The sequence below is a fragment of the Leucoraja erinacea genome, unplaced genomic scaffold (genome assembly GCF_028641065.1).
Source record: "Leucoraja erinacea ecotype New England unplaced genomic scaffold, Leri_hhj_1 Leri_1261S, whole genome shotgun sequence".
Lineage (NCBI taxonomy): Eukaryota > Metazoa > Chordata > Chondrichthyes > Rajiformes > Rajidae > Leucoraja > Leucoraja erinaceus.
Genome location: NW_026575519.1, coordinates 16,862 through 32,500, shown reverse-complemented (window position 1 = coordinate 32,500; position 15,639 = coordinate 16,862). Strand labels below are relative to the sequence as shown.

The window sequence follows — 15,639 nt, the reverse complement described above, 5'->3', positions numbered from 1 at the left end:
GTTGGGCAATTTTGACCACCCTCTGCAATGCCTTCCGGTCGGAGGACAGAGCAGTTGCCATACCATACTGTGAATGCAGTTGGTAAGGTATGCTTGCTCGAGGGAGTGCAGCGGTTTCACCAGTTAGTTCACCAGGATCTGAGGTAGACAGATGGTCGACCTTCTTTCACTGTCTCCTCAGGATATTATTGAAGATGACGAGGAATGATGAGCCTTCTGTGATCAGAGTAGAGGTATTGTAGGTCCAAGAGAGGTCATCGGAGATGTTGACTCCCAGGAACCTGAAGCTAGAAACTAATGCACGTAAGGCCACCTCCGTCCCCGTTCAATGTGGATGGGGGTATGCGTCTTCCGCACTCTGGTCCCCACTTCCTGAAAGTCTACAATGAGCTCCTTGGTCTTCTTGGAGTTAAGGGCCAGGTTGTTGTCAGCGCACCATGCTGCTAAGTGCTGGACCTCCTCCCTGTAGGCCAGCTCATCGTTGTTGCTGATGAGGCCAATCACCGTTGTATCATCTGCATACTTGATGATGGTGTTAGTACCATGTACAGGTGTGCAGTCATAGGTGAAGAGGGAGTAGAGGGGGGTGTGAAGACGAATGTAGGTCCCTTGCAGTCAGAGACAAGTGAATTTATATTGGGAAACAAGGACATGGCAGAACAGTTAAACGAGTACTTTGGTGTTGCTTTCACTAAGGAAAACATAAACTATCTCCTGAAATATTTGGGGACCGACAATGTAGTGGGAGGGAGGAACTGAAGGGAATCCACAATAGTCCGAAAATGGTGTTAGGTAAACTGTTGGGACTGAAGTCCGATAAATCCCCAGGGCCATTTGTTTTGCATCCCAGAGTACTCAAGGAGGTGGCACTAGAAATCGTAGATGGATTGGTTATCATTGTTCAATGGTCTCTCGATTCTAGATAATTTCCTGTGGACTGGTGGGTAGCCAATGTAACTCCACTTTTTATGAAAGGAAGACACGTGGAATTATACATCAGTTAGCTTTACGTCGGTAGTGGGAAGATGCTGGAGTCTATTATTAAAGATGTTATAGCAGCGCATTTCGAAAGCAATGACGGTCAAAGGCAGCTTAGATTTAAGATGGGGAAATCATGTTTGATTAGAGAGTTTTGTGGTATTTTTCAAGGATGTAACAAATTATAATGGATAATGGAGAGAGCCAGTAGATCTGGTGGAATCTGGACTTTCAAAAAACCTTTGACAAGGTACCGCACAAGAGATTATCAGTGCAAAAATTAGAGCACATGTATTGGGGGTAGGGTATTGACATGGATAGTTTCGAAAGTGGTTGGCAGACAGGAAGCAGATGAGTTTCCAAGAATTAAACGGGTCATTTTTGGAATAGCAGGCAGTGACTAATGGGGTGCCGCAAGGCTCGGTGCGTATGGGATTCCTGTTGTTTACAATATAGGGATTAACGATTCAGCGCGCTGGTCTGGAACAAATGGATGATCAGTTCAAGAACAAAAGTTAAATGCGGGGTGAAATGTGCATGAGAGGGCCGAGAAGGCCTACTCAACTGCAACCTATTTGTATTCGTTTCTATGTTATAAGACTGATGAAAACTCCAGATTGGTCAGGATCGTTCTGGAAGGAGGCGGCCGTTCTGGAAACAATATGTCCCTAAAACATTTACATGCACAGAAAAACGTGAGGTGTTGAGTTATTGAAAGTCCAACATGGACAGGTCCTGCACAATGAATGGTGGAGCTCTGGGCAGTGTTGTAGAGCAAAGGGATATCTGAGTGCAAGTACATAGGTAGACAGGGAGTGTTGTAGGGCAGAGGTGATCCGAACTGAACAAAACTGGAAAACAATATACTAAATCAGACTGAAAAATTCCAAGCAAAACAAAAATAAATCTAAACTAAACTGGAATAATTTAAACTAAATCAAACTAACCTAAGCACAATACAATAATGTTTAATGTATATATACAGCGCGGACACAGGCTCTGCGGCCCACCGAGTCCGCACCGACCAGCGAACCCTGCACATTAACAAGACAGTTAATGTGCCTAAACACACTGGGGACAATTTACACTTATACCTAATATACAAACCCAAGCCTACAATTAATCTACACATCTGTATGACTTTGGAGTGTGGGAGGAAACCGAAGATCTCTGATAAACCCCACGCGGTCACGGGGAGAACAAACTCTGTACGGACAAACATCTATAATCGGGATCGAACCCGGGTCTCTGGCACTGCAAGCGCTGTAAGGCAGCAACTCTGCCGCTGCGCAACAGTGCCGTGAGCTAAAGTGAGCTAAACTAAACCAAAGTAAACTGAAGTAAACTAAACTAATCAAAACTAAAGTAGACCAGACTAGTGTCATGGTCTCAACGCTAAAAGTTACCAATTCCTTCTCTCCAGAGATGCCGCCTGCCTGAGATACTCCAACATCATCCAAACTTAATTAAGACAACCTAAACGATAGCAGTTACGTAGCAGTACAGTTGCTGCCTGAGCTCGTACAGCGCTAGAGACACGAGATTGATCCCGATTACAAACCGTCTGTATGTAGTTGGTGCGTACTCATTGTGACAGCGTGGATTTTCTCCAGGTGCTTCAGTTTCCTCCCACACTCCAAAGACGTACAGGTTTGAATACGATTTGACTGGTATAAGTGTACATTGACCATAGATTGTGTAGGTGAGTGTTAATTTGCGGGGATAGTTGGTTGGCACAAATTCGGTGGACCAAAGGGCTTGTTTGGTAATTTTTCTGGTTGGCTGCAAGTGACTAGCGGAATTCCACCTGGGTTGATACAGCGGCCGCTACTCTTCTCGTTGTATATTAATAATTTGGAAGAAGGGATTGAAGGCGTTATGGCCAGATTTACAGTTGATACAAAAATATGTGGAGTGAAAAACAGTGTAGAGAAAGCAGGGACTCTGCAGAAGGACTTGGACATGTTTGGAGAATGGACATAGAAATGGCAGATAGAACACAGTGCAGTAAATTGTGGAGTTTTACATTTTGGCTCCGAGGAATCAAGGCATGAACTAATATCTAATTGAGGAAAAAATCCAGAAAATGGATGTGCTTGAGCAGAACTAGGGATGCTGGTGCAAGATTCCCCAAAAATTCATTTGCAAATCAAATCAGTTGTAAGGAAGGTGAATGCGAAGCGAGCATTTATTTCAAGAGCTTTTGAATACAAAAAAACACGGATATGCAGTCAGAAACAGGTGTGTTGATCATGGGGAACAAGGATATGGCGGACCAATTGAATAACTACTTTGGTTCCGTCTTCACTAAGGAAGACATAAATAATTTGCCGGAAATAGCAGGGGACCGCGGGTCAAAGGAGTTGGAGGAATTGAGTGAAATCCAGGTTAGCCGGGAAGTGGTGTTGGGTAAATTGAATGGATTAAAGGCCGATAAATCCCCAGGGCCAGATAGGCTGCATCCCAGAGTACTCAAGGAAGTAGCTCCAGAAATAGTGGATGCATTAGTAATAATCTTTCAAAACTCTTTAGATTCTGGAGTAGTTCCTCAGGATTGGCGGGTAGCAAACGTAACCCCGCTTTTTAAGAAGGGAGGGAGAGAGAAAACGGGGAATTACAGATTAGTTAGTCTAACATCGGTAGTGGGGAAACTGCTAGAGTCAGTTATTAAAGATGGGATAGCAGCACATTTGGAAAGTGGTGAAATCATTGGACAAAGTCAGCATGGATTTACGAAAGGTAATCATGTCTGACAAATCTTATAGAATTTTTCGAGGATGTAACTAGTAGCGTGGATAGGGGAGAACCAGTGGATGTGGTGTATCTGGACTTCCAGAAGGCTTTCGACAAGGTCCCACATAAAAGATTAGTATACAAACTTAAAGTACACGGCATTGGGGGTTCAGTATTGATGTGGATAGAGAGCTGGCTGGCAAACAGGAAGCAACGAGTAGGAGTAAACGGGTCCTTTTCACAATGGCAGGCAGTGACTAGTGGGGTACCGCAAGGCTCAGTGCTGGGACCCCAGCTATTTACAATATATATTAATGATCTGGATGAGGGAATTGAAGGCAATATCTCCAAGTTTGCGGATGACACTAAGCTGGGGGGCAGTGTTAGCTGTGAGGAGGATGCTAGGAGACTGCAAGGTGACTTGGATAGGCTGGGTGAGTGGGCAAATGTTTGGCAGATGCAGTATAATGTGGATAAATGTGAGGTTATCCATTTTGGTGGCAAAAAAAAGGAAAGCAGACTATTATCTAAATGGTGGCCGACTAGGAAAAGGGGAGATGCAGCGAGACCTGGGTGTTATGGTACACCAGTCATTGAAAGTAGGCATGCAGGTGCAGCAGGCAGTGAAGAAAGCGAATGGTATGTTAGCTTTCATAGCAAAAGGATTTGAGTATAGGAGCAGGGAGGTTCTACTGCAGTTGTACAGGGTCTTGGTGAGACTACACCTGGAGTATTGCGTACAGTTATGTTCTCCAAATCTGAGGAAGGACATTATTGCCATAGAGGGAGTGCAGAGAAGGTTCACCAGACTGATTCCTGGGATGTCAGGACTGTCTTATGAAGAAAGACTGGATAGACTTGGTTTATACTCTCTAGAATTTAGGAGGTTGAGAGGGGATCTTATAGAAACTTACAAAATTCTTAAGGGGTTGGACAGGCTAGATGCAGGAAGATTGTTCCCGATGTTAGGGAAGTCCAGGACAAGGGGTCACAGCTTAAGGATTAGGGGGAAATCCTTTAAAACCGAGATGAGAAGAACTTTTTTCACACAGAGTGGTGAATCTCTGGAACTCTCTGCCACAGAGGGTAGTCGAGGCCAGTTCATTGGCTATATTTAAGAGGGAGTTAGATGTGGCCCTTGTGGCTAAGGGGATCAGAGGGTATGGAGAGAAGGCAGGTACGGGATACCTAGTTGGATGATCAGCCATGATCATATTGAATGGCGGTGCAGGCTCGAAGGGCCGAATGGCATACTCCTGCACCTAATTTCTATGTTTCTATGATGCCAAGGCTCTAAGGCACGGATCAGGCCGCATTTGGAATATTGTGAGCTATTTTTGGGCACAATATCCGAGGAAGGATGTGCTGGCTCTTGAGAGGGTCCAAAGCAGGTTTACAAGAACGATCCCAGGAAAGAGTGGGTTAACATAAGATGAATGTTTGACGGCACTGGACTTGTACTCGCTGCAGTTTAGAAGAATGAAAGGGCACCACATTGAAATGTATGGAATAGTGAAAGGCTTGGATAAAGTGGATACGGAGGATGTTTTCACTAGTGGGAGAGTCCAGGACTAGAATTCATAACCTCAGAATTAAAGAATTTTCCTTTCGGAAGGAGATAAGGAGGGATTATTTTCATCAGCGGGTGGCGAATCTGTGGAATTATTTGCCAAGGAAAGATGTGGAGTCCAAATCAATGGATTACAATAGATATTTTTAAGGCAGAAATATATAAATTCTTGATTTATACAGAGTTCAAGCGTTATGAGGGGGCAGGCCGTTGGGGTTTGGAGGTAGAGAAGGATCAACCATGATCGAATGGCGGAGAAGACGTGATGGACCATCGTCCACCTGCTCCATCTTTCCGATGCTCACCTGGATAAGTCGGAAAGCACTGTGGGCGTCATGCTTATTCAGTTACATATAGCGATGCTAGGGGATATGGGGAGAAGGCAGGAACGGGATACTGATTAGGGATGATCAGCCATGATCACATTGAATGGCGGTGCTGGCTCGAAAAGCGGAATGGCCTATTCCTGCACCTATTGTCTATTGTCACTTCTCAGTGCTTTCAGCACTGACTCCTCTTCGCCATCCGCCCCCAATCTTTGCACATTCCCAATACTGGACTTACCACTCATCACTTTATGTTTTGTGTATCTTGTTGTGTTTTATGACTGTTGGCAAACCAACTTGCCTTCTGGGATGAATACATTTCTATTGTATCGTATAGCGTCGTATCATAAAGTGAGCTGAACTGAACTAAATTAAACTGAGATAAACTAAACTGCTTTAAATTAAACTACACTAAGCTGAAGAAGCTAATGCGAGCCAAACTAAACCAAATTAAACTGAAGTAAATTGAACTAAAGTAAACTAAATTAGACTGGTCAAAACTATAAACCAGGTTTATTTCACAGAAACATCACACTAAGCACCATAATCCCCCTTGAATACATCCCATGACGGTGGCGTGTGAGACTGACCTGTGACACGAATGTGGATCCCAGGGCTCGGAGGTGACGAGAGCCACCGAGCGTAGGCGTGCACCAACATGACACAGGTGTAGTTGTTATCCACGTCTGCCCTTAAGTCTGTGATGCGGTGGGTGAAGGTCGTGTGACTTCCCGTGCTGCTGGTGAGAAGGTTGGAGTCTTTCCTCAGCTGAAACCTCCCCGCCGTGTCCCGCTGTGAACTGGTGCACGTGATGGTGACGGATTCCCCAGGCACGTACACGGGATAGTCAGGAGTCTTGGCGATGGTCGGTGGCTGCGGAAGTTCTGTAACAACAAATATGGCCATAAATCATTCACATGCACAGAAACACGTGCGGTGTTACATTTTATAAAGGCCTAATGGGCAGGACTTACACAGCTCTGGAGAGTGTTGTAGAGTAGAGGGATTGAGGCGCACTGGCATATAGTAGGTATGTTGCAAAACTTACCTTCAGTGGCGCTGCAGTTCTGTCGCTGCCCGTGTGCACGACTTTGGCGCCTTTGAGATGAGGGCGGGTTTAAAACGCGATTTTCTCTAGGTTGATCAGCCTGCTTAGTTGCTAACGAAAAATCGCTGCGACATTCGTTCGCTGCAGGTATTTTTAAAGTAAAATGGGGTTATTTAATTATTATAGTAGATTAAAAATCATCCTCTAAAGCCGCGAACGCCGACAACGGGACGAATCTTATGTAGGGTTACAAGGCGAGGTAGGTTGTTTATTTTTACATTAATAAGTGCTTCTTAAGATCCCTTTATTCAAAATCTTAATTTGCGAGTACGTGACTTGGGGGCCCATGCAAACCCGCAGTATCTTTCATGCTGCATATGGGCTTCAAATCCACCGCAATGGCAACTTTCTAAACCAGCGCGTTCCAGAAAAAGCCACTCGCAATCTGATTTAAATGGCCATTAATTTACAGCAATTGAACACTAAATCCCTTCCATTTGGCCTATAAATTAATGTCAATGAGATTTAAAAAACATGTTTTATTGTGAATTCTTGTGTGAATGTTCTTTGGACACTTAGGTTATTTAAAATTGTCAATCTTTTCTTAACACGTGGATAGATGTTTGGATCTAGTAATTGAATTGTGGATTTAGCTACAATTGGGTAACTAACTAATTATGTGCTTTAATGTCAGGTCATCCAAGTAAGATTGTTTTATATTTGTTTCAGAATGCTTCAATCTATAATAACTGAACATTTCTTTCAGATCTCTTAATTTTTAATAAAGTTATGGCCATTTGACTGTCGTTGACCACAACTTTTGTGTCAAGTTAATGGAATATCAATAGGGAACAAGATGCTAATTTCCGAGTATGAAAATGACCATAAACATTTTTTTAATACTTAAGATATGAAAGTGAATTAGGTGTCAAATTAAACTTCTTGTTATGCTCTATCTGATGGGATAAATTGCAGACTTGATATTTAAAATCTCAAACTTTTGTAACATTGCTACATATAGTTCCCCGAGCGTGGAACAATGGTTTAAAAGGGATTGTTGTAGAGCGGAGGGATCTCGGAACGCAGTTGGGTGTTGTGGACCAGTGGGATATAGGAGTAATTGGATACAGTTCACTGAAAGCGGTATCACAGGTAGGTATGGAATGTTGTTGAGTAGAGAGATCGAGGAGCACAGGTACATATTTCACTAAATGTACCATCACAGGAATATAGGGAATGTAGTAGAACAGAGGGATCTTGAACGCCAGGTACAGCTGTCACTGAAAGTGGTATCATAGGGAGTGTTGTAGAGTAGAGGGATCCCGGAGTACATAGTTCCCTGAAGTTGGAGTCACATCTCGATTGGGAGTGGTGTTGTACAGAGGGATATGAACCAGTTGTATTAAATTAAAGTAAATCAAATTGAATGAAGCCAAACAAAATAAAATGAGCTAAACTAAACAAACTGAAGTAAACTAAATAGGATTAAATTAAATTAAACTGAAGCAAATTAATGTTAGCCAAATATTCTAGCAGAGCTGTACAAACACCACCCACGCAAAGCCGCGTGGCCCGATGTTATCAGGCCTTGGGTACTCAACCCGTGTGCCAGCCAGTTGTGGCGCGTCCTCCAGCATAGCTTCAAACTCAACCTGAGCCTGGAGAGGGATCCTGTGATGCGGAAGACATCCGGCCTGGTTCATGTACCAAAGGGGACGTGTCCCAGCTCCTGCGATAAGAGTAGACCGGCGGCGCTGATATCACACATCATGAAATCCCTGGCGAAGTTAGTGCTCACGCACCTGCTACAACTGATTAAACCCAACCTGCACCGCCTGCTGTTCTCTGACCTAGGCTAGGTCGCCTAGCTAAGATGGCGGTGGAGGACGCCATAATCCATCTGTTCCATCGTTCCAACGTTCACCAGATTAGCCGGGAAGCACTGTCAGAGTAATGTGTTTTGACTGCTCCAGTCCTTTTAACACCATGCAGTCTGCAGTGATGGGGAACAAACTGACGAATATGTGGGTGTGTGATCCATTGATGTCCTGGCTGCTGACTCCCGTTCACCCCCTCCCCCATTCTCCCTTCCCCTACCTCTCCAATCTTTGCACATTCCCAATCCTAGACTTTTCACTTGTCACTTTAATTTAATGTATCTTATTGTGTTTCATGATTGTGGCAGACCAATTTCCGTCTCCACGTTCTATCGTGTCGCAGCATAACAGAAAGTGAGTGGAACGGAACTAAATTACACTGAATTGAACTAAACTGGATTCAATTAAAATAGACCATTCTAAACCAAGTCGTAGAAACTAATGTGAACTGAACTAAACGAAATAAAACTGAGGTAACCTAAACTAATCTAAATGAAAACGGTCTGGACAAATCAACACAGGTGTGTTTCCCAGCTCCATCACACTAAGCACTACAATCCCCCTCTGTATAAATCCCATGACGATGGCGTGTGTCACTAACCTGTGACACGTATGTGGATCGCTGGGCTTGGAGGTGACGGGAGCCACCCGAGCAGAGACGTGCACAAAACATGACGCAGGTGTAGGTGTTGTCCGTGTCTGACCTTACATCTATGACGCGGTGGGTGAAGGTCGTGTGATTTCCCGTGCTGCTGGTGAGAAGGTCGGAGCCTTTCCTCAACTGAAACCTCCCCGCCGTGTCTCGCCGTGAACTAGCGCACGTGATGGTGACGGATTCCCCAGGCACATACACACGATAATCAAGGGTCTTGGAGATAGTCGGTGGACGCGGGCGTTCCGGAATGAAAAACATCGCCATAAAATATCTACATGCACAGATAAACGGGTGTTGTTGCGTTCTGGGAAGTCCAACATGGGCACGTCCTACATGGTGAATGGTAGAACTCTGGGGAGTGTTGTAGCGCAGCTATGGGAAGTGTTGTGGAGCACTTCTGGCGAGTGTTGTAGAGCAGCTCTTGGGATTGTTGTAGAGCAGGTGGATCTAGAATGTGCAGGTACATTTTCCTCGAAACATAGAAATAGGTGCAGGAGTAGAGGCCATCCGGCCCTTCGAGCTTGCACCGCCATTCAATATGATAATGGCTGATCATCCAACTCAGTATCCCGTACCTGCCTTCTCTCCATACACCTTGATCCCTTTAGCCACAAAGGCCACCCCTAACTCCCTCTTAAATATAGCCAATGAACTAGCAGCCTCAACTACCTTCTGTGGCAGAGAGTTACAGAGATTCACCACTCTCTGTGTGAAAAATGTTTTTCTCATCTCGGTCCTAAAGGATTTCCCCTCTATCCTTAAGCTGTGACCCCTTGTCCTGGACTTCCCCAACATCGGGAACAATCTTCTTGCATCTAGCCTGTCCAACCTCTTAAGAATTATTTGAGTTTCTATAAGATCCCCCTACAAGATGAAGGTGGCATTGCAAGTAGATTGGGAGCTTTGCAGAGCAGAGGGATCTAGGAGTAAATGGACACGTTTCCTGGACGTGGCAGCACATGCAGATTGGGGGTATTGTGGGGAAGAGGGGATATTGGAGTGCAGGTTCTTACTGCCCTAAGAATGTGTCACAGGATGTTTGGGTGTGTAGATGAGCAGAGGGATCAGGAAGTGCAGGTACATCGTTCCCTGAATGCCACGTCATTGTTAGATAGGGATTATTATAGAGCAGAGATATATAGCAGCGCAGGCACTTCGTTCCCTGCAGCCGGCGTCATAATTCGATAGGGAATATTATGGAGTAGTTGGAATACAGGAGAGCAGGTACCTAGTTCCCTGAAGGTGGAGTCACAGCTCAGTACGGAGGGGTTTGCTGGAGAGGGGTCAGAACAGTACTCAACTGGATTAAATTAAACAAAATTCAAACTAAAGAAAGCCAAACAAAATGAAAGGAACTAAACGAAGTTAAATTGAAGTAAACTAAACTACACTAAAGTGGGCGGGACAAAACAATAACCCAGGTTTATTTCCCAACTCCATCACACTAAGCACCAGAATCCCACTTTGAATGCATCCCATGACGGTGGCATGTGTGTGACTGACCTGTGACACGAATGTGGATCACAGGGCTCGGAGGTGACGGGAGCCACCGAGCCGAGGCGCGCACCAACATGGTACAGGTGTAGGTGTTATCCACGCCTGCCATTAAGTCTGTGATGCGGTGGGTGAACGCCGTGTGATTTCCCGTGCTGCTGGTGAGAAGGTTGGAGTCTTTCCTCAACAGAAACCTCCCCGCCGTGTCCCGCCGTGAACTAGCGCACGTGATGGTGACGGATTCCCCAGGCAGGTACACGGGATAGTCCGGAATCTTTGAGATATTCGGCGGCGACGGACGTTCTGTAACAACAAACATTGCCATAAAACTTTCACATGCACAGAAAACATGAGGTGTTATATTTTGAAAATTCCAAGATGGGCAGGAGCTACCAGCTCAGGCATATAGTTCCCTGAAAATTGGCAAATAGGTAGATAGGGATTGTCGTTGAGCAGATGGATCTAGAAGCGCAGTTACATATTTCCTTGAAGCTGGCATCAGAGATGGATCGATATTGTCGTAGAGCAGACGGATCTAGGAGCGCAGGCATATAGTTCTTTGAAGGTGGCGTCACAGGTAGATAGGGAGTATTGTTTAACAGAGGGATCTACGAACGCAGGCACATAGTTCCTTCAAGGTGGTGTTGCTGGTAGATAGGGTGTTGTAGATTAGTGGGACATAAGAGTAAATGGACGCAGCTCCCTGAAAATGATATCACAGGTACTCTGGGAATGTTGTTGAGCAGAGAGAACTTGGAGTACAGGTACTTCTTTCACTGAAAGTTGCATCATAGGGAGTGTTGTCGAATAGATGGATCCAATAGTACAGGTACATAGTGCCATGAAGGTGGAGTCACAGTTCGATTGGCAGTGGTGTAGTGCAGACGGATATAAACCAAACTAACCTGGATTAAATTAAACTAAATCAAACTGAATCAAGGCTAACAAAATCAAAGTAACTAAAGTAAACTAAAGTAAACTAAATAGGATTAAATTTAACTGAATCAAACTAAAGTTAGCCTAATAATGGTATCAGCCCTTGGGAACTCAAGCCGTGTGCCAGTCAGTGGTGCAGAGTCCTCCACCATTGCCCCAACCTGATGCTGGGCCTGGAGATGGTTCCTGTGACGTGGAATACTTCTTGCCTAGTTCATGTGCCAAAGTGGACGTGGCCAACTCCTCCAATGACGATAGACCGGTGGCGCTGATTTCCCACATCATGAAGTCCCTGGCGCAGCTAGTGCTCACTCACCTGCGACCATTCTTTAAACCCTACCAGTTCCCCCTGCAGTTCGCTGACTTAACAACGATGGGGGTGGAGGACGCCATCATTTACCTGTTCCATCGTTCCAATGTTCAACAGGATAAGCCGGGAAGCACTGTGAGAGTCGTGTGTTTTTACTTATTCATTACTTTGAAAACCATCCAGCCTGCAACGCTTGGGAGCAAACTGACGAAGATGTGGGTGGGTCCTCCACTGGTGTTCTGGATCACCAACTACCTGACTGCACGACCACAATATGTCAGACTACAGAACTGTGTCTCGGACATGTTGCTGATCAACACAGGGGCCCCAAAGAGAACGGTCCTCTCTCTCTTCCTATCCTCGGCCTTCAGATGCAACTGGGACTCATGACACCTGGAGATGATTTTGAATAACTCTGTCATTGTGGGCTGCATCAGTGAGTGGAGGGAAGCTGAATAGAGAGATGTAGTCAATAACTTTGTTGAGTGGTGTGGGCTGAATCACCTGCAGCTCAACATTGAAAATACTAACATGTGCCACTGTATAAGAAAGGTTAGAGCCATCTGTATTTTCTGAGGAGGCTTCAATGTCTGCAATAAGATGCTGCAGATGTTCTATCAATCGGCGATGGCCAGTGCCATCTTCTTCGCTTTCATGTACTGGGCTAGCAGGGCGAACGTGAGGAGCACCATCAGCACCAGACTAGATCCACCAAGATGCAGAAGAAAATGCCGCAGTCGATCCGTTTTACCTGTGGATATCAATCTATACAACTCCACCCCCTCCTGCCGTTGTGTTTATTGACTCCCCTTCACCTGACAGCCCCCCCCCCCCCCCACCCACTTTCTTTAGTAACTTGTCAGTTTCTTTGTTGAACTAAATTCCCCCGACCCAGCCCCAGCCCCAGCCCCCCCCCCCCCCCCCTCCAATTTTGCACAGCCTCAATCCTCAATCCTGGACTAATCACTCGTTACATAACTTAATGCATCTTATTGTGTATCATGATTGTTGGCAGACCAATTTCCCTCTCAAGGATCTATTGTGTCGCATCGCAACAGAAAGTGAGCTGAACTAAACTAAATTACACTGAAGTAAACTAAACTGGATTAAATTAAACTGGAACATATTAAACTAAGCCGCAGAAACTGTGAGCTGAACAAAACTAAATAAAACAGAAGTAAACTCAACTAATCTAAATGAAAGCAGTCTGGATTAAACTACCCAGGTTTGTTTCCGAGGTCCATCACACTAAGCACTATAATCCCCCCTCTGAATAAATCCCATGATGATGGCGTGTGTGACTAACCTGTGACACGTATGTGGACCGCTGGGCTTGGAAGGGATGGGAGCCACCGAGCGGAGACGTGCACCAACATGATACAGGTGTAGGTACTGTCCATGTCTGCCGTTAATTCTGTGATGCGGTGGGTGAAAGTCGTGTGGCTTCCCGTGCTGTTGGTGAGAAGGTTGGAGTCTTTCCTCAACTGAAACCTCCCCGCCGTGTCTCGTCGTGGACTAGCGCACGTGAGGATGATGGATTCTCCAGGCACATACACAGGATAATCAGGAGTCTTGGAGATAGTCGGTGGACGCGGGCGTTCTGGAACGAAAAACATCGCCATAAAATATCTACATGCACTGAAAAATGGGTGGTTTTGCGTTTTGGAAAATCCAACATGGGCACGTCCTACATAGTGAATGGTAGAGCTCTGGGGAGTGTTGTAGAGCTGCGCTGGGGAGTGTTGTAGAGCAGCGATGTAGAGCAGCGATGGGACGTGTTGTAGATCAATTCTGGGGAGTGTTGTAGAGCAGCTCTGGGTAGTGGTGTAGATCAATTCTGGGGAGTGTGGTAGAGCAGGGAGATATAGGAGCGCATGTACATTTTTCCTTGAAGGTGGCGTGCAGGTAGACAGGGAGTTTTGCAGAGTGGAGGGATCAAGGAGTAAATGGTCACAGTGGCCTGAAAGTTGCAACAGAGGTAGTTTGGGATAATTTTAGAGCAGATGGATATAGGAGTGCAGGTACTTTATTCCCGTAGAATGCGTTACAATACGTTTGGGAGTGTAGGAGAAAAGAGGGATCAAGAGGTGCAGGCATGTCGTTCCCTGAAAGTGTCGTCATTGGTAGATAAGTATTTTTATAGAGCAGAGATATATAGGAGCGCAGGCTGCTGCTGGCGACACAATTAGATGGGGAATGTTATGGAGTAGATGGATTCAGGAGTGCGGGTACTTTGTTCCCTAAAGGTGGATTCACATCTTAATACAGAGAGGTGTGTTGGAGAGGGATCAGAGCAGGACTCAACTGGATTAAATTAAACACAAATCAAACTCAATGAAGCCAAGCAAAATGAAAGAAACTATATCAAATTGAACTGAATTAAACTAAACTAAACTAAACCAAAGTAGGCCGTACGAAATTATAACCCAGGTTTCTTTCCCAGCACCAATACACGAAGCCCCATAATCCTCCCTGAATAAATCCCATGATGGTGGCGTGTGTGACTGACCAATGACACGAATGTGGATCGCACGGCTCGGAGCGGAAGGGAGCCACCGAGCGGAGACTTGCACCAACATGACACATGTGTAGGTGTTGTCCACGTCTGCCCTTAAGTCTGTTATCCGGTGGGTGAAGGTCGTGTCACTTCTCGTGCTGCTGGTGAGAAGGTTGGAGTCTTTCCTCAACTGAAACCTCCCCGCCGTGTCCCGCCGTGAACTAGCGCACGTGATGGTGATGGATTCTCCAGGCACATACACGGGATAGTCAGGAGTATTGGAGATAGTCGGTGGCGGCGGAAGTTCTGAAACAACAGATTTGGCCATAAAACATTCACATGCACAGAAAACATGAGGTGTTACATTTTGAAACTTCCAAATGGGCAGGATCTACACACCTCTGGGGAGTGTTGTAGAGCAGAGGGATCTCAGTACGCAGTTACCTAGGTCCATGAAGGTGGTGTTGCAGGAAGATGGATGTTGTATCTAAGACTTTTGCCTCCATCACAGTGAGGAGGTGCTAGGTGGACTCACTGTGGTGGATGTTAATATGTGTTTATTGTTGTTTTTTTATTGTATTGTATGTGTGTATGACTGCAGGCACGAAATTTTGTTCAGACTTCGGTCTGAATGACAATAAAGGAAACGTGTAAGCCTGTACACCAGTGGGACATAGGGGTAATTGGACACAATTCCCTGAAAGCGGTTTCACAGGTAGGTAGGGAATGTTGTTGAGTAGAGGGATCCTGGAGTACAGGTACATATTTCACCAAAAGTACCATCACAGGAAGATTGGGAAAGTAGTAGAACAGAAGGATCTTGAAATGCAGGTAGATCTTTCACTGAAAGTGGCATCATAGGGATTGTTGTAGAGTAGAGGGATCCGGGAGTGCACGTACATACTTCCCTGAAGGTGGAGTCATACCTTGATTGGGAGTGGTGTTGTACGGAGGGATATAGAAACATAGAAATTAGTTGCAGGAGTAGGCCATTCGGCCCTTCGAGCCTGCACCACCATTCAATATGATCATGGCTGATCATCCAACTCAGTATCCCGTACCCGCCTTCTCTCCATACCCTCTGATCCCCTTAGCCACAAGGACCACAAACACGACTACCCTCCGTGGCAGAGAGTTCCAGAGATTCACCACTCTCTGTGTGAAAAAAGTTCTTCTCATCTCAGTTTTAAAGGATTCCCCCTTATCCTTAAGCTG

The 15,639-nt window shown here is 45.4% G+C and overlaps 1 protein-coding gene across 1 annotated transcript in view; it reads right to left on the bottom strand.

The window, feature by feature from the left end:
- LOC129715578 (immunoglobulin superfamily member 1-like) overlaps positions 1 to 15,378 on the bottom strand; it is a 24,814-nt gene extending 9,436 nt beyond the window's left edge. Inside the window, exons 1-6 of the mRNA XM_055665449.1 lie at positions 14,437 to 15,378; positions 13,234 to 13,527; positions 10,691 to 10,984; positions 10,056 to 10,107; positions 9,134 to 9,243; positions 6,198 to 6,491 (exon numbers count right to left, since the gene is read on the bottom strand). Of these exons, the coding sequence (XP_055521424.1) occupies positions 6,198 to 6,491; positions 9,134 to 9,243; positions 10,056 to 10,107; positions 10,691 to 10,984; positions 13,234 to 13,527; positions 14,437 to 14,752 (1,360 nt within the window). The 5' untranslated portion in view covers positions 14,753 to 15,378. The remainder of the gene's footprint in view (positions 1 to 6,197; positions 6,492 to 9,133; positions 9,244 to 10,055; positions 10,108 to 10,690; positions 10,985 to 13,233; positions 13,528 to 14,436) is intronic.
- Between the last annotated feature and the right edge of the window lie 261 nt (positions 15,379 to 15,639).